Source organism: Cynocephalus volans, chromosome 14 (assembly GCF_027409185.1).
Source record: "Cynocephalus volans isolate mCynVol1 chromosome 14, mCynVol1.pri, whole genome shotgun sequence".
NCBI classification, from domain to species: Eukaryota; Metazoa; Chordata; class Mammalia; order Dermoptera; family Cynocephalidae; genus Cynocephalus; species Cynocephalus volans.
The window spans coordinates 89,679,265-89,699,055 of NC_084473.1; the positions used below are offsets into that span (position 1 = coordinate 89,679,265).

At 40.1% G+C, this 19,791-nt stretch overlaps 1 protein-coding gene across 1 annotated transcript in view; it reads right to left on the reverse strand.

Moving 5' to 3' along the window:
- Positions 1-4,188: 4,188 nt before the first annotated feature.
- The window catches only part of LOC134362639 (mitogen-activated protein kinase kinase kinase kinase 4-like), a 53,859-nt gene continuing 38,256 nt past the window's right edge, over positions 4,189-19,791 (reverse strand). Inside the window, 7 exon segments of the mRNA XM_063077820.1 lie at positions 4,189-4,272; positions 5,999-6,057; positions 6,060-6,137; positions 13,641-13,800; positions 14,308-14,457; positions 16,660-16,772; positions 19,214-19,348. Coding sequence (XP_062933890.1) covers positions 4,189-4,272; positions 5,999-6,057; positions 6,060-6,137; positions 13,641-13,800; positions 14,308-14,457; positions 16,660-16,772; positions 19,214-19,348 — 779 coding nt within the window.

The following is a 19,791-nucleotide window of genomic DNA, read 5'->3' on the forward strand; positions in this document are numbered from 1 at the left end:
TAAATGACAGTCTGAAGAAAACTCCACCAGACTTTTATTCCTAATCGCCCACCAGCTACAATAAACAGCAAGTAGGAAAAGGAAAAAACTTACCCATCAGGTGGCCTAGGAATTTACAATTTCATTTTCACTTAGGAGAAATAAAGGACATGCATCTAATACGAAGCACAAACGAGTTAGTGGACTTACGTTTAACTGATGATGATGGAGCACGGGCAGCCCTGGAGGCTTTGGCAAGGTGGCCCCAGATCTGTCAAATGGGGATCACACTAACTAGACATATGGGGGATACATGGGGCACCCCAGCACTTAGGCACAATGACTTTACACTGAAGGAGCTCCAGTAACTAGGCCAAGTTAGTATTTCTGTGCCAAATTGAGAAAGAGCCACTTTAGTTGTCCTATTAGGTACAGATATCATGCTATTTTGCTTTTTGATCCAATTTAGACTTGAGAAAATCCAACCTTAACTCTTCCTGAAGGATGAGCTTTACTCCATTTTGGCTTCAGGAACATGGCAATAAAGAGCTCATCACCCATTTCATCTCTGAGACCTTTGGACAAACGCTGGCTACTTTCATAACCTATGCCTGGGTATCCCTTGGGCAAGCTCCTGTTGTCTGAGACAGCGGGCTGTGGGAGCCCACTCAGGCTCGGGTGGCTCAGGGCAGGAGGTGTGTCTAAAATATGGATCCTCACAGGAAGAAAACACTGAAACTCATGCCACATAAAACAGGTGTCATTTTTAACTTTTATTTAAGAAAAGAAAAGGGGGTGGGGGAGGATGACAACAGTGGTTTTCACACAGTAGACAAGTTAGCACTGAAAAAAAAGGGGGGGTGTACTTGCCACTAGTCTGCTTTGCAGCTTTATAATTGGTATATCTGATGCAGTTTGTCATTATATTACTATTTAGCATTTATAATTGGAAAATTAGGGATTATGAATCACCATAACTGTGCTACAACTAAGACAAAAACCTAAATAACCCATAAAAAAAAAATCACTAAAATAAACCATAAATATGTGATGCACATGAGTGTAAGGAAACTGTTTTCATAAACATTTTCTCCAACACTACGTGCGTGAGAAAAAAGTCAAAACACAGAACTCAATAGACAAAAGGGCTACTCTCATTTAAATACAGAAAGGTATTAATCATTAAAGCCTTGACTAAACCTAGAGACATATTTGTGTTGCTGTGTACAGCACTCCTGCAACAGTCCAATGTTCCACATTTAATGGCATCATCTTAACACTGCTTTCTGTTGTAATTTTGCCATATTGGCACTACTGTGAAGTCACTACCCTGTAGAAGGGAAAAAAATCATTCCTTCCCTAGAAGAACCTAAAATTTCAACAGCTTATAGCCTTTTATGGAGAAACCTCACTGGGTACCTGCATCAAGCTGTAGCAACAGTCTTGGTTTACAAGATATTGAAGTCAAGAAGGGAAAGAGGATAGGACAGTCAAGGAAAGGACACACCAGGGGCCCACCCAGAAGGACAAACAGCTGTCCAGCTTCAGTGGATTAAGCCCAGCAATGCAGTCATCAAGAGAAGACGCACTGGGTGCCTGGCACAGTGCAAGCAGAACAGCCACGATCTGACCTGCGCCCAAGGTCCCATTACCACACCCTCTTAAGGGAAAGCCATTTTTTGTCAAGTTCTTAAATACTCAGTAATTCCAATGAAACACCATTTGTATTATTTGCTGCTTGACTTATAGACATCGGCTTTCAGTCTGTGCATAATCTAGGACCACAACACCACATCTTCTGTCACTTCTCCCTTATTGGCATTGGACATTTGGAATTTCTTCAAAGACACCTACCCACCTTTTGCTGCTCTCCAAAGCCAAGGAGGAGCTGCAATTAGCCAAGCTGTTCTTTATTCTTTTGATATGTGCACCTGTGTGTTCACTGTGGTGCATTTCATCTTATGAAAAGCCTAAACATGGATAGGAAATGGCCAGCAGGAACTTGGTTCTGACTACAGTCCAGGGGTGAGGAAACCCAGTCTATCTCAAATCCTTTCCAAAGGTGCGATCAACTCTCAACCTTCTCTAGGGTAACTACAAACTAGCAAAAAAGAACCAGTTCTTTCTGCTTTGGCCATTAGCATTACTCCAAAGTCACACAAACGGAAAATCCTTTTCCATCTCTTTGTCCCTCCAAAAGAAAGTAAGGCTTTCTTAGCTGATTTTGTCTGTATGGGAGCGTACGACCAGCTGTTCTTCCGGCATTTGTTGAGTGTCTGTATTTCTTTCTAGATTTTTGAAGTTCAAAGGAAAGCCTTTAGTGAAAATGCTGAACCAAGAGTAAGAGAATGACATGGTCAGAATGGAAGCCAAATGGGATGCAGAAGCTGGCAAAGCCTTGGCAAATAGGTACTAATGAATGTCATATTTTAGGGGGGAAAATAGAGGAAAATTCCCATTTTCATGCTATAAAAGAAAATTAACCACAGTGGGAGAAGACTAAGCCCACGAAACACCCAGCTTCTGTTTGGTGAACAAAGCCTAAGGCAGCTGCTGCACAACATTCCCACTGAGAAGTCAGCAAGAGGAAAGTAAGACAGCAGAAGCAAGCACCACTCCTCACAAAGACATCTCCTCACCAAGACATCTATACCCTTAGAGGAAATGACCACAAAGCCGTGAACCAAGTTATTACTCATGACATTTATTACAAATGTCACGAACATATCCATAAAGTAAAACCAGTTTAAAAAACAGAGAACAAGAGAGCAAGTGAGAAAACAAGAAAAGCCAGGGCTTTGATATTACACCTAAAACACAGAAAGATGCCATTTTTATGAATAAGCAGAATTAACTACATTCTTATAAGTTTAGTGCATTGCATTTTTAGAAAAGGGAAATACCCCCACCCCCAAGAAAAGGTTCCTGCAACACTGAACAGTTTGTGTGACTATTCTAACGTGACCACCTGTCTGCAACCAAACCCCAGTTAAGAACAATGAGATCTCTTGTGTCGTAGGCTGAAATGGCCCCATCAACCACTAATGCTGCATCTGGTGATACTGAAGTGTTCTGCTTTCTATCCTTAGAAAGCAGACTGCATTAGCTGTAGGACTATTTCCCACTTTCACGGACAGTTTTCTTGGGCCTGCTGAGGCTTCTGACAAAATAATAGTCAAACTTCAATCTGATAGTTTTGGTATTAAGATTAAATTAAATGTTAATGGTTTCCTCCAAAAACACATAAACTAAATCACCTCTCAATGCATTAAAGACAATGAGGTAGGCCAAAAAAATAAACATGTGGATTGAGGGTTTTTTTTCTTCTGCAAGTGCAGACTATGCTAAAAATGTTGTTGCACTTCAAGGTTTAAACAAAAATTAAACCTTTAACTGATGCAGTGCTAATTCTGTCACACGACAAAGTTCTGGCCATTATTCAAAATGCACATATTTTCTTTTTCTTTTTTTAGAATGATTTGCTCATGATTTAGGCAAAACCGGGTACACAGAAAAATGACTGGGTTCTAGGCAACGATCCACCCCCCCACCCCCCAAAATCCAGAGAAACAAAATGAGACCCTTTAACCTATCCCACTCCACCTCCCTAGCCCCACCCACAAAAGTTATCCTAGTAACTGTCTTTCACATTTGATAAATATTAACTTCTTAAACCTGCACCTTCTTTTGTCCACATATTGTCACATTACAAAGAAAGGAATGTCAGTTAAATACATTGTTAATGTTACTATATTAAATCTGCCCTGTGCTTCATCAAACTGCTCCTTATACCACGACTTTTCACCTCCTTGTGCCCACTGCCAGTAAAACCAACAGCATGTTCACTGTCGCCACCTTCAGACACCCATAAGACAGTCATTCAGAGATGAGGAATTCTGGAGCTGCAGGAAAGTGTCTGCTTCCCAGTCTGAAGCTCAATCCCAAAGACTTATAGCACCTGATGGTAGAATCTGAACAGCATCAGCTGCGCTGTAGCCTTGATTTATTTTTGAGTAAAGAAAAGAAGAGAACAGGCATAAACTGGTAAAAGAAGAGCAGGAAGGAAGGGAGAGAGAGAACCCAGCACGTGATGTCTGCACACACAGCTGTCCTGGCTGTACCAGTGCAGCTGAGTTCCAGTTGCAAGGAATTCCAAGTTCTCAGGACCTTGAAGACCCTGGAGGCCAGCAATCCTGGATCACACTGCTTCTACCAGCTCAGAAGAGAAGTCCTGCCTAAAGTCATGAAATAAACATGGCTGCTGCCACCAGACCGAACAGAGACAAAGAACACCTGCCAAAACAAGAGAACAGAATGCAGTTACTACAGCCACAGGGTACCTTCCATGGGAGCAGGGCTTCCTGTGGTCCCCAGCCAGAAAACTTAAGCCACCACCACACTCTACACTGCCACGTGCCAGAAATGTAGACCCCAAAGAACCTTTTTGAAAGAAACTCTAGGATGATAATTTATTATTTGTAAGAAGTGACAATCAGGAGCATGTTTTATAATAACTAAAGATTATTAACTGGGTAATTCCTCATACATTGCCATATTGAGAAAACTCAAAGGAAAAAAAATATGATGTCTCTGAAATTGGGTAATTTCTTTCCACTTCCACTGTTAACACCCTCTAAAAGAAACATATTTGAAAAATGCAATGAGCAACAGGGAAGACTCCTCAGCAACTCATTTCTCTCTTTTTAAAATATTAGGTAAAAAATGTATTAATTTCTTCATGTGACTCTATAGGTAAAGCAATATGCTTTATTGTGTGCCTTTTAGTAATGATGTTAAGGGACATGATGTCGTACATGATAAAAATACTGAAAAGCCTGAAGTTCAAAGAATGTTATAGTTAAGGCTACATTAAATATACTCAGAAAAAAGCATAAGCCAAAAAGCTGACAAAACCCTGGATTAGGCCTGAGTTGAACAGATTTTCAAGTTAACAGATTTGGGAGATACTATATAGGAAAAAACCGTAAACCCCATTCACAAATAAGGCACAGGACTGCAGGAGACAGTGGGCTGGTGGTGATGTGCCGTTTGCGTTTAGTGTGTGGTTGTGCAGCAGCAGGACCGGCTGGCTGTCAAGGAGATGTGAGGCTCTCTTCTTTCTCACATTGAGTTTGTGAGTTTAATCTGAGAAGTCAGCCTGCAGGTTGGGTGCTAAAATGTTTGCTATATCTCAATATGAGGCAAGAGGTGGAAATATCCTTAAGAGGCAAGTTTCTAGGGCCGCAGTGCATTGCCTTAGGTGGTGAGACATGCCTTCATCCTACTAGACAAAACGGGGGAAGGCTGGATTTGGAAAAGGTCAGTTCCACCCTCAATGTCCTTCCCACAGCAGGCCGGGATGGGCCAGTACCCTGGGCTATCGATCTGCTCCACAACCAGGCTGGTTTGAGAGGGACTCTCCAAGAGAGAGTCACCACCAGAGCAGATAGGGATGTTGTGGCCAGTTCTGAAAAGGAAAGGGGCTTTGACACCCTAGCGAGGTGCAGAAGCTGTGGTGCTTCTGCACAAAATGAATTGTACTGTTTAACATTTCTGATGTGCAAACCAGGAAGCTATTTCACTGCTCAAAAAGCAGTCTAACAAGTGTTATCTTTGTGATACACATCACAGAAGAATCTTTAACTCACCCAACTGCATGAGTGGTTCCTTCCACTCATAAAAGAATCCCATCCAGCTAAATCGGCAGCTTTAAACTTCACTATCCCCAAACCAAATACAGCCTAGACAGGTCACCTAATAGGGTTAAAAAATAATCCATGAAAGCAAACATATGATGATTTCTATAGACACAAATACTTCCATCCCCTCACAATAAAAAACAAACTAAAATGCACTCCAATCCCAACAAACATGCATAAAAGTGATGTCTAAAAGTTCCTGGATGAATTTATTTCAGAATCTATCCAAACTCCAAGGAAATTCATCACCAAACTCCATGGAAAATAAACCACTGCTAAAAGATAGCAGAACTAAAAAGAAGCCAGAAGGTAACCATTACCTTGTCATTGCGTTCACTTAGGAATTTTAGTCTTTGAGCTCTTTTGTGCATAAACACACATCCAAGTGGCCACTTTCCACAGAGTGGATCTCTATAGCCTTTTCACCCCAGACCATTGTCTGATTGGATTGAGTACATGCTTTCGGGAGAAAAAAAAAAGCAAATCATTCAAGACAAGGAAACAGCCTTGAAAAGATGTACTTATGTCACACCCGCACTCCCACCCACCCACCCACAAACACACACACCTAAATGGCTAGCATTTGAGGATTTTTGTTTTGAAGAAACTTTGCCTTCCTAATTGCCTAGTCTATCCTGGCAAGTGGTAATCTTAATCAACGGTTGAATCTATTAATTTCCCTCAGGCCTTACATACTTGTCTTGAAAAATGACCCACTGAGTTTAGTTTATTAGTGCACGTATTTTCATCAATCCAGTCATGAGAGAAGGCACTAAGAAGAAATGATGAGTGGGTTTTCAAGATGGCGGTGGCTGCGGCGGTTGGCGCGGAGTAGCTGAGGTGGAAAAGGCGGCCACTGGGCCTCAGGCAGCCGGGAAACTTGTGGACCTTCCTCTTGCCATCTCTTAAGGGAGGACCGCTGCTGGTGGCCGGTCGTGGGGGCTGAACGCCACTTTGCCCCCGGCAGGAGAGGCTGCCCCATTTACAGGCAACAGCTTTGAAGTGTGGAGCAGGAAAAGAACTGTTTCGTAGCTGCAAAAGCGAGTCTCGAAACAGGGAACACGGCGCCAGGGCTGCTGTGGATGCAGACAGGATCCCAGAGGCCGGGGCCGCGCTGAAGGCGGCCAGCTGCCCTATTCAGGATTCGAGGTTTCAGGCTGGCATTAAAGAAGATTCCTGGGAGCGCCCGAGCCGCGCCGCGACTAAACAGCCTGAGGCAGCAGCGGCCGAGAACAGGGAAAGTGGCAAACCAGAGAGAGAGAGTGAGCACCCGACCTGGCACAGTCCTGTGAGTGACCCCTGGCCCAGCTCTGTTTGGGGGGCTTTCCGGAGCCTGCGGGCCGGCCTCCCCTCCCACTCCCTCTGCGGTTCTCTGGCGGGTTGGTGGCGTGGGGCATCCCTGGCCAGTGTCGGGAGGGCAAGGAAGTACGGGCGGGCCGACTGTCACTCCACCACACCCTGGACTCCGGTCCCCAGTAAACTTCCTGTTACTGGGAGGCAGATACCATCTCTGCAGCCACCAGTTCGGAAAAAAAGCCTAACCAATTTCTGGTTGGGAATAGTGTGGTAGGAGAGTTCCCAGGTCCGCTTGAACCTGCTGGAGAGCTGGCTGCAGGCGGACGCTAGACTCGGTTTATACCGGGGGGATACAAAGGTGAACAAGTCCTGAGAAAGATCTACACAGTGCTACAAAGGCACCCAGAGCGACCGGTGGTCTGTGCCTAGCAGAAACCTGGTAGACTTCCTGGGCAAGGCGGTGCCAAGCAGGGTCTGGAAGGCCCAGCTGATAGACGAGGATTGCAGAAGACACGCCCCAGCCCAGCACAGTGTGCACAGAGTGGGGAAACGTGCGGCCAGGGAGGCGGAGACTCGACAGAAACCACACACCCTGTGGGGTCGCCACTGCACGACCCAACAGCCTCGGCCAGAGCACAGGAACAGGGAGAAGTCCTGCACAGGAAGTGAAAGTTCAACAGCGATCACACACCCTGTGGTACGTGATCCACCAGCCCAGCAGAGTCCAAGCTGACCAGAAAGGTGGCTCCCTGGAGAAGCCCAAGACCCGAGGCAACCACACACACAAGGCACTAGAGGTCAACTGAGCAGCCACGGAGGTAGCCATATGAAATTGGCAACCACAGCAACATCCTAGTTAGTCATTAGTCTCAAACTGGTGGACTGTGAAACCCCCTGCCACAATGAATAAACATCAAAAACAAAGACAGCAGAAATACAAAAAATCAAGAAAGTACACCACCAAAAGTTAATAAATCTCAAACTCTAGATCCTATAGAACAAGAAGCCCTTGAAATGACTGACAAGGAATTTCGAGTGATAATTCTAAGAAAACTGAATGAGATACAAGAAAACACAGCTAGACATCATGATGAAATGAGGAAAAGTATACAGGATCTGAAAGAGGAAATGTACAAAGAAATCAATGTCCTGAAAAAAAATGTAGCAGAACTTGCTGAACTGAAGAAGTTATTCAGCGAAATAAAAAACACAACGGAGAGTTTAACCAGCAGGCTTGTCGAAGTTGAAGAGAGAACCTCTGAACTTGAAGATGGGCTGTTTGAAATAACACAAGCAGACAAAAAGAAAGAAAAAAGAATCAAGGACATTGAAGAAAATCTGAGAGAGATATCAGATAACCTTAAGCGCTCAAATATCTGAGTCATGGGTATTCCAGAAGGGGAGGAAAATGGAGATTCCATTGAAAACATATTCAAAAAAATAGTGGCAGAAAACTTCCCAGGTATAGGAAAAGTCACAGATCTTCAGATCCGAGAAGCTCAACGATCTCCAAACGTATTCAACCCAAAAAGGCCTTCTCCAAGACATGTCATAGTCAAACTGGCAAAACTCTGAGACAAAGAGAGAATCTTAAAAGCTGCAAGAGAGAAGCATCAAATCACCTATAAGGGAGCGCCAATCAGGCTAACATCAGACTTTTCATCACAAACCCTAAAAGCTAGAAAGGAATGGGATGATATTTTCAAAATACTAAAAGACAAAGATTGCCAGCCAAGAATACTCTACCCTGCAAGGCTATCCTTCCGAAATCAAGGGCAAATAGTAGATTTCTCAGACAAACAAAAACTGCGGGAGTTCACTACCACACGACCACCCTTACAAGAAATCCTCAAGGGAGTACTGGGTTTGGTTCCTGAAAAATAACTACCACTGCCATAAAAACCCAAGAAAAATCAATACCCACTAGTATAATAAAAATGGCCTTCATAAAGAGAAAACAAGCAAACAAAAACACTATCTACAACCTAAGGAACCAAGAAACACAGAAAACAAACAGTAAATCAGAAAGCAAGGAACAAAAGACACCTAAGACAACCAAACAACCAATAAAATGCTAGGAATAAATCAACACCTTTCAATAACAACTCTTAATGTAAAAGGCTTAAATTCCCCAGTCAAAAGACACAGACTGGCTGACTGGATCAAAAAGGAGGACCCAACTATATGCTGCCTACAAGAGACCCACCTCACCCATAAAGATTCACACAGACTAAGAGTGAAAGGATGGAAAAAGATTTACCATGCAAACAGAAAAGAAAAACGAGCTGGAGTATTCTTATATCTGACAAAATAGACTTTAAACTAAAAACCATAAAAAGAGACAATGAGGGACACTACTTAATGATAAAAGGACTGATCCATCAAGAAGACATAACAATCATAAATATGTATGCACCCAATGTTGGAGCAGCCAGATTTATAAAACAAACTCTATTAGACCTAAAGAAGGAAATAGACACTAATACCATAATAGCAGGGGACCTGAACACCCCACTGTCAATATTAGACAGATCATCTAGGCAAAGAATCAGTAGAGAAACACAAGATCTAAACAAGACTCTAGACCAATTGGAATTGGCAGATATCTATAGAACATTCCACCCAACAACTTCAGAATATTCATTCTTCTCATCAGCACATGGATCATTCTCCAGGATAGATCACATATTAGGTCACAAATCAAGTCTCAATAAATTCAAAAAAACTGGAATTATCCCATGTATCTTCTCAGACCACAATGGATTAAAACTAGAAATTAATAACAAACGAAACTCTGGAAACTATACAAACACATGGAAATTAAACAGCATTCTACTTAATGACATATGGGTCCAAGAAGAAATCAAGCAGGAAATCAAAAAATTTCTTGAAACTAATGAAAACAATGATACATCATACCAAAACCTGTGGGATACTGCAAAAGCAGTATTGAGGGGGAAATTTATTGCATTAAACGCTCACTTCAGAAGAATGGAAAGATGGCAAGTGAACAACCTAACACTTCACCTTAAAGAACTAGAAAAACAAGAACAATCCAAACCTAAAGTTAGCAGACGGAAAGAAATCATTAAGATCAGAGCAGAACTGAATGAAATTCAAAACCAAAAAACAATTCAAAAGATCAACGAATCAAAAAGTTGGTTTTTTGAAAAGATAAATAAAATTGACAAACCATTAGCATTTGACAAACCATTAGAGAAGACTCAAATAACAAAAATTAGAAATGAAAAAGGCGATATTACAACTGATTCATCTGAAATACAAGGAATCATTCGAGACTACTATAAACAACTATATGCCAACAAATTTGAAAATCTGGAGGAAATGGATAAATTTCTGGACACACACAAGCTCCCAAAACTGAACCATGAAGACGTAGAAAATTTGAACAGACCAATAACAATAAAGGAGATTGAAGCTGTTATCAGAAGGCTCCCAACAAAGAAAAGCCCAGGACCAGATGGATTCACAGCAGAATTTTACCAAACATTCAAAGAGGAATTGACACCGATTCTTTACAAACTATTCCAAAAGATTGAAACAGACACAAATCTCCCAAACTCATTCTATGAAGCAAACATCATCCTGATACCAAAACCAGGTAAAGATACAACCGAAAAAGAAAACTACAGGCCAATATCCTTGATGAATATAGATGCAAAAATCCTCACTAAAATATTAGCAAACAGAATACAGCAACACATACGAAAAATTATTCATCACGATCAAGTGGGATTCATCCCAGAGATGCAAGGTTGGTTCAACATACACAAATCAATAAATGTGATACACCATATTAATAAACTCAAACACAAGGACCATATGATCATCTCTATAGATGCTGAAAAAGCATTTGATAAAGTTCAGCACTCATTCATGACAAAGACCCTCTATAAGTTAGGTATAGAGGGAAAGTATCTCAACATAATTAAAGCCATATATGCCAAACCCACTGCCAATATCATCCTGAATGGGGAAAAGCTGAAAGCTTTTCCTTTAAGAACAGGAACTAGACAAGGATGCCCACTCTCACCACTCCTATTCAACATAGTGTTGGAAATACTAGCCAGAGCAATCAGAGAAGAGAAGGAAATAAAGGGCATCCAGATTGGAAAAGATGAAGTCAAACTGTCCTTGTCTGCAGATGACATGATCCTATATATCGAACAGCCCAAAACCTCTACAAAAAAACTGTTGGAATTGATAAATGATTTCAGCACAGTAGCAGGATACAAAATCAACACACAAAAATCTGCATTTCTTTTCTCCAATAGTGAACATGCAGAACGAGAAATCAAGAAAGCCTGCCCATTTACAATAGCCACCAAAAAAATAAAATACTTAGGAATTGAGTTAACCAAGGAGGTGAAAAATCTCTATAATAAGAACTACAAACCACTGCTGAGAGAAACGAGAGAGGATACAAGAAGATGGAAAGATATCCCATGCTCTTGGATTGGAAGAATCAACATAGTGAAAATGTCCATACTACCCAAAGTGATATACAAATTCAATGCAATCCCCATCAAAATTCCAAAGACATTTTTCTCAGAAATGGAAAGAACTATCCAGTCATTTATATGGAACAATAAAAGACCACGCATAGCCAAAGCAATGCTCAGCAAAAAAAATAAAGCTGGAGGCATAACACTACCTGACTTTAAGCTATACTACAAAGCTATAATAACCAAAACAGTATGGTACTGGCATAAAAACAGACACACTGACCAATGGAATAGAATAGAGAATCCAGAAATCAACCCACACACTTACTGCCATCTGATCTTTGACAAAGGCACCAAGCCTATTCACAGGGGAAGGGACTGCCTCTTCAGCAAATGGTGCTGGGATAACTGGATATCCATATGCAGGAGAATGAAACTAGATCCATACCTCTCACCGTATACTAAAATCAACTCAAAATGGATTAAGGATTTAAATATACACCCTGAAACAGTAAAACTTCTTAAAGAAAACATAGGAGAAACACTTCAGGAAATAGGACTGGGCACAGACTTCATGAATACGACCCCAAAAGAACGGGCAACCAAAGGAAAAATAAACAAATGGGATTATATCAAACTAAAAAGCTTCTGCACAGCAAAAGAAACAATTAACAGAGTTAAAAGACAACCAACAGAGTGGGAGAAAATATTTGCAAAATATACATCTGACAAAGGATTAATATCCAGAATATATAAGGAACTCAAACAACTCTACAAGAAGAAAACAAGCAACCCAATTAAAAAATGGGCAAAAGAGCTAAGTAGGCATTTCTCTAAGGAAGATATACAAATGGCCAACGGACATATGAAAAAATGCTCAACATCACTCAGCATCCGGGAGATGCAAATCAAAACCACACTGAGATACCATCTAACCCCAGTTAGGATGGCTAAAATCCAAAAGACTCTGAACGATAAATGCTGGCGAGGTTGCGGAGAAAAAGGAACTCTCATACATTGTTGGTGGGACTGCAAAATGGTGCAGCCTCTATGGAAAATGGTATGGAGGTTCCTCAAACAATTGCAGATAGATCTACCATACGACCCAGCTATCCCACTGTTGGGAATATACCCAGAGGAATGGAAATCATCAAGTCGAAGGTATACCTGTTCCCCAATGTTCATCGCAGCACTCTTTACAATAGCCAAGAGCTGGAACCAGCCCAAATGTCCATCATCAGATGAGTGGATACGGAAAATGTGGTACATCTACACAATGGAATACTACTCAGCTATAAAAACGAATGAAATACTGCCATTTGCAACAACATGGATGGACCTCGAGAGAATTATATTAAGTGAAACAAGTCAGGCACAGAAAGAGAAATACCACATGTTCTCACTTATTGGTGGGAGCTAAAAATTAATATATAAATTCACACACACACACATACACACACACAAAACCGGGGGGAGGGGAGAAGATATAACAACCACAATTACTTGAAGTTGATACGACAAGCAAACAGAAAGGACATTGTTGGGGGCGGGGGGGGGAGGGAGAAGGGAGGGAGGTTTTGGTGATGGGGAGCAATAATCAGCCACAATGTATGTCGATAAAATAAAATTAAAAAAAAAAAAAAGAAAAGAAAAAAAAAGTGATTTATGTTTGCTAGGTTTATAAATACAATAAAATTTATAAGCTAAAAAAAAAAAGAAATGATGAGTGGACAGACGTGACTTAAGTGTAATAAAACAAAAATAGTTTTGGGATATGAATGTAAACCTATGAAAATTTCAAACATCAGCCCTTATTCTCAAATGCATAGCAGAAGACTGTGTATGAGGCTGTGTGCCTGGCTGTGGCCCTGCCACTCCCAAGAGCAAATCGCTTCCCTTTCTGTCTCCCTTTCCTTTCCACAGATTGGTCAGCAAAAACACCTGTCCTGTTTTCTCCAGATATCTTAAGTTAAATTAAATGAGAGACTGCTGAGTTTTAAAAAATATAAAATAATTGGATTTTGTTCTAAAATAGACCAATAACTATTTCCATGGTCTGCAACTGAACTTTCCACTATCTATTGCCAACCACTCTGCTAAATGACCAGAAGAGTTAAACCACAGGTAAAATTAGTATGATAAATATATGCAGTCTTAGAGAAGGCTCCACTTTCACAAACACTGCCTGAGTTCTACATACCTACAGATGTGGGCACCTCTCCCCACTGCAGAACCACATCCTTGGTGATCCTTCCACATATATTCACATAAACCCCCTCATCTTCATAGCACACCAGAAGCTCCATCTCATCCGTGTTGGGGAGGATGATGTCCGCATGGGGTTTGATGCTACATTGGATCTAGAAAAGAGGAACAAAGTGCAGAAAAGCAGGTTTGTGGCTATGTCCAGCCCTGTGAAAGTGCTCAGTAAGACTGTCTTGGTGAATGCACCCGTACCATATCCCTGACGATAAATACAGCAATTAGATAATGTTTTGGAACAGCCATACGACATACATCCCCAGTCTACCTTTATACTCTGACTCATTTTCTGAGGCCCCTGAAACATATCTGGACAGTGGGCTCCATTTGAGAATCACTCCCACCCCACGGGTGTTCTGGCCTGCCAGCACCTGCCCCAAATCCATCCCATGTTAGTCAAAGCAGGGGCTAAGAGGTTCTCAGGAGGGCTTCACAGAGTGGGGAGAGTGGATTTCCACTGGTCTCACAGCATGGAGCTATTGGAAATGACACATCATTTAAATACTCACCCCCACACCAAGGGGAAATGAAGAATCCCTGCTTATGTTGCCTCACTAAGCAGAGTAAAGAAAAAAGTCCAAACAAAATGAAGCCAGTCAATCAACCACAGGGTGTGGGTTCTTTCTTATGTGTGATCCTAAATCCACATGAACAGCATGAAGTCCAGCACAGGATCCATAGATCACTTTCAACCTCTGACCTTCCTCCACAGTGAGATCCACCAGTAATGGCTTATGTACCAATTCTCCAAATGACTACAAAGAAGTCACCAAGAAAAAAGCAGTATGATGAAGCTGAACTTATTTCTCACAGATCACACTAGACAAGCTGGATCAAGCTAGACTTAGCTATTCGATTACTGAACCACACTGCCAACAACCATAAGGCAAAAGATATGTTATAAAATTAGTCTTTACTATGCTTTTGACTGTTAATTAGCATCAGGAAGACACTCCTCCCAGAAGTTATGTCCCATATCTCCCCTATCCAGCCTAAGAATTCTGCTCTGTCACTTATTATCTTATTGTATGTCTTGATCAGAAAAACATATAAAATAAAACAACTGGACTTTCTACAGCATACCATTCAACTTCGCACATGCAGGCATCAGAGCAAGAGGAGGAGTCGCACACTGAGAATTCTATCAGTGTTACCGTCCTAGTAACTACTTGAGCTACAAAGGCTTCCGAATTAATTTTTGACCATACAGACAGGTGATGAAAGGCGGTAACATACTGTGATAGCTGTCCTGCACTATACTGGACAGCCGCAGGTTTTCATTAATATCAACATCCACAGCTCACAAGACTGGGATGATGATGAAACAGAATATAGTTGTCCCTTGGTATCCATAAGGGACGGCTTCCAGGACCTCCCAGTTACCAAAATACAAGGATGCCCGAGTCCCTGATATAAAATGGTGTAGCATCCTCCCGTACACTTTAAATCACCTCTAGATTACTTATAATACCTAACACAATGTAAATACCATGTAAATAGTTGTATACTATATTGCTTAGGCAATAATGACAAGAAAAAAAGTCTGTATGTGTTTGGTACAGATGTAATTTTTTTCAAATATTTTCTATCCATGGTTGGTTGAGTAAATCCACAAATATAGAAGGCTGACTGTAGCTTTAAATAAGGTAATATTTGTAAAAGTAATTACTATGCTACCCGGGACATAAACAATATTAAGTCCAGATCTCAGAGGTTAATGTAATTTGAGAACCAATTACCTTTCTTCAATATACTTAGGTTTATTTTTAAAAATAAGTACAGTAAGCCCATTTATCCTGCTTTACTGGTGAATCAAGCAATAAGCAATACAAAAATGTAAATTTTCTGAGTAACTCAAACTTATCCTTTCAATAAGACATACTCAAACTATTTCTAAAAATAACCAAACAAGAATTTAAATTAAAAAAATAAGAATTTTGGATGAAAAATTCTTAATTTTTTGCCCTGCACTAAAATGGCCCTAGGAGCTATGACTAAGGTTTTATCTTTAGTATTAGAAATGATGTAATTAAGTTATTTGTAATATTCGATGTCAGAGTAATGTCAATTTTACTTAAGAATTTCATAAAGTTGTATTTAGTACACATTTAAAATTATCAAAAAGACATTTAAAATACCCACAGAAAATGACTGCTATTTTCTATAGGTTTGCGGGGAGATCTGCTAAAGAACTTTACTTAAACACATTAAAGACCACTAATTTTACTTAAAAAATTGTTTTATTTGCAACTCTTTAGAAACCTAACCACCAATCAAAGTGAGGTAGGTTTACAACCACAATTACACGTGTATGTGTAAAGTCACAAATGGAAACAATCCTAATTTTAAAACAAAGTGTCCATTCACTTCCTTTCCTAAAACTGTGTACAGGCAAAATGGCAAAACCATCTGAGTTTATACGTTAGTTTGGATGTTATGTACAGTTTCTTAATTTAAACAAACATGGTATCATATTACACATACTTTTAACTTGCTTTTTCCATTTAATGTATATCATTAAGAATTTCTGTAATTTAATTTTTAACTAGTACTCTACTGAATAGGTACACCTTAAAACTGCCTGTTGTTGGACACTTTTTTGTTATCAAAAACACATCTAAATCTTGATACAAATCCACGACTTACTGTGAAGGTCTGCTTTTTAAATGGAGAGTGGAAGTGTTGTTGTTTTGTCTTTTCCTGTGTTACCATATTGGCACATCAATCAAAGTGTCTGCCCAACATCCAGCTCACTCCCTTTGACACTCTGAGGGCTTGGAAAGCAGTTAACTAAGCTTATTACACTAAAAATGACCTCTTATGATAAAGTTAGATGCTACACTAGCTCTTATATTATCATTAGCTTTCATATTATGGATTTGAACTATATAGACTCTTTAAACTTACTCCCTGGCTCTTGGTCACAGTTGCATGGCTGATACTACTTTTAAATGCACTTGATGTTCTTACCTTAAAGTCATAAATTTGTGACATGGCTTGGGTGCTCACGCATAGATTTCCACAGAACTCTTCAAAGCAATTACCAGAAATTTGATTCTTTCATATTTTACTGGGGGAAAAAAACATAAAAAGCAAGAAGCACAGGTCACTACCAACAGGAATTCTAAATTGTTTAAGTTGTCTTCTGTAAACTATATAAATATGCCTTCTATTGATTCATCTAAACTAGCAGTGGAAAAAATGCAGAGAGAGATCAAGTCACACAGTTTCCGTTCCCAATTCTTTAATGTATGCTCCATGCTGTTCCCATCTCTTTTGATGTTGTACTGGGCTCAACTCAAACATGCTGGACACCATCAATGAGTACTGTCATTAATGTTCATAGCCCTCATACATGCCAAGTGTTGATAGTCAAGGACAACACCAGGCATATCATCCTAATGTCTCAAGGGCTCAACATTACTTCAAAAGAACAATGGCAGAACCAATCAGCCAAGAGGCTCCTGAACCACAGAAAAGAGGTCAAGGTCTTCTGTGCAGCTTTCCCCAAGTCCTGCACGGGCCTCACAAAGACAGAGGAACACAGAAGGTGACAACAAAATAGTCAGGAAATTCTATCAGGAGAAAGAAATGTCGGTGCACAAGTCTAAGTATCACTCCAGACCTCTTCCTGACATACAAAGTCAGTCATTTCTAGGATGCTACAAAACGTTCTGCACCAGACGTGCAGTAATAAAATAAATCTCATTTCAACCACTTAAAAAAACAACAACAAAAACTGTTTCCTTTCCACAGCTGTTTCAGTTCCTTCACAGCCAGGCAACTCTGCTAATCAAAACAGCCACTCTGAGGATCCCTGACCACACGTGGCTTACATGCAAATCCACTGGTTCCTTCGTAAGCTCTCTAACTTCACACTGCTACTTGATTCTTTGTGTGTGAGATGACTCGTAAACTTGAAAACTCTCCTTGTTAAATTCCACATATTGTCATTCAAATAAATCACTGGCATTAATATTAAGAAATAAAGGATTATAAGAGGTTGTCCAAACCAGTGCTGTTTAAGTGAATTTTCCATGATAATGGAAATGCTTTATGTCTGCACTACTGATATAATTGCCAATATACAAATGTGGCTGCTGGGCACTTAGAATGTCCTAGTGCCACTGAGGAACTAAATTCTAAGGTTTACTTAATTTTATTAATCAAAATATACATTTAAATAGCACCCGGTTCTTGGTGGTAACCACAAAGATAATGAATAGACGCTATTACCCATGCTTACCTCCAGGAAATACTTGGGATTCATTCTGTAAGAATGACAGTTTTGTGCTGATGAAAAGCCCAGTACACACAATCTAACACACTCACCTCTAGCTTCCTCTGTGGAATCCTCTAATCATGTACATTTCAGCTGTTATGAGATGGTCCATTAAATTTAGCCTTAGATAATTTTAGCTATACCTCAACAAATACAAATACTTCACAGAAACACAACACAGAAAATCCTAACCCCCAAATCCCAAGGAGATAGTACTACTTTCCAGTATCACTCAGAATCATTCCAAATACTGAGGTTGCTCCCATAATTATTATTAGTCAGTGAGCTGAGGATTGAAGACAGACGTCATAAACAAGACAATGTCAAGGATTATAATATCCTGGGAGCAGAGGAACTAACTATAGTACATACTTCATAAACACAGAAAAAGGAAAACATGCATGCAGAAATCAACATTCAGTAGCTCTTACAAATTCAACTACGATACAACATCTTTCCCATAAAGCTTTTATTTGGCTAAGGTCCATTATTTCCCCTTTATTTCCAACATTAGAACCAGTATTTTGATTTTTTCAATAGGAAATTTGTTTTGATTTTGTTTCTGTAAGATTGTTCATGAGAATCACTGCATGCATGCCAAAAGAAAAAATAGATAGATGATAGATAGATAGATAGATAGATAGATAGATAGATAGATAGATAGATAGTTGCCAGGAAACACTGACTGGCCAGCTGCAGTCATTTACTAGTAAGAGCACAGTAGCTTTGCAGAGTGCACCTAATTCAAAATGACAAGCTATGTAATGCTTTGGGTCGAACTCTCAAATGTTCTATCAGTGATTGCCAAGGACCCACAGTCCTCTAAATGGAGAATAAGCCTGGTGTGTAAACAAGGAGTTCAGGTCAGCTGGCTTTCATTTGACAAGGCTTCCTTAAAGAGAGATTACTTTGCACCACATTTTACAGAGGAGAAGAGAGTGGACTGTCAAAAGAGAAGGGTGAAAAGACTCTTTTGCAAGATGAATGGTGTCAGGGAGACTGAAGACAGAGGAAGCTGCAGGAACAACGATGTTATGCTTATACGTGCACACAGGCAATGTCTAGATGAGACCTTAAGAATAGAAGATGCCTTAGAAACAGAATACCAGAAAAGAGTCACATGTTTCAGAAACAAGTTTACTAATATAAGCGTCAAAGAACACATGGATTTTAAACTACCCTAATTAGACACTGGAAAAACAAACACTTAGGACCCTCCTTGAACTTACCAACTTTATAGTGTACACATCCTTCCAAATCCCCTACAGTTGTCCATCCCTGCTTCTTCTCAACTTCTGGATCATGGTGAAGTATTTTATTTCTTAACCAGGACAAATAGTAGACACATAACTTATCCTTTACGCCTATCAAATAAATACATATATGTTACATGCAGATTCAAAAGCAGATATCATCATTCATAACAACAGTAACCAAAAGAAACTTCTACAATGGTAAATATTATTTCCCCTGAGGCAACCATTTAGTATCAAAGTTTTAATGGAAAATCAATTCAGGCTATTCATGTGGACTATTGAAACCCCTACAAAATTATCACTGAGTGCTGGCCCAGGCTAGAAGGAAAGGTTTTAAAAGAATAATGAACTCACACTTATGTAGATGGATAGGATCGATAATCCAGAAAGAAATACAAAAACCTGCACAACAATACAAGCAAGAGAGCTTATAAGATGCTTTCACATGTATCATGCCACCTTCTCAAAACCCTCTAGAGTAGCTGCTATATCCCATTAGAAAGATAAGCACAGAAGGGTTACATTAATCACCCAATGCAGGAATCTAGAGA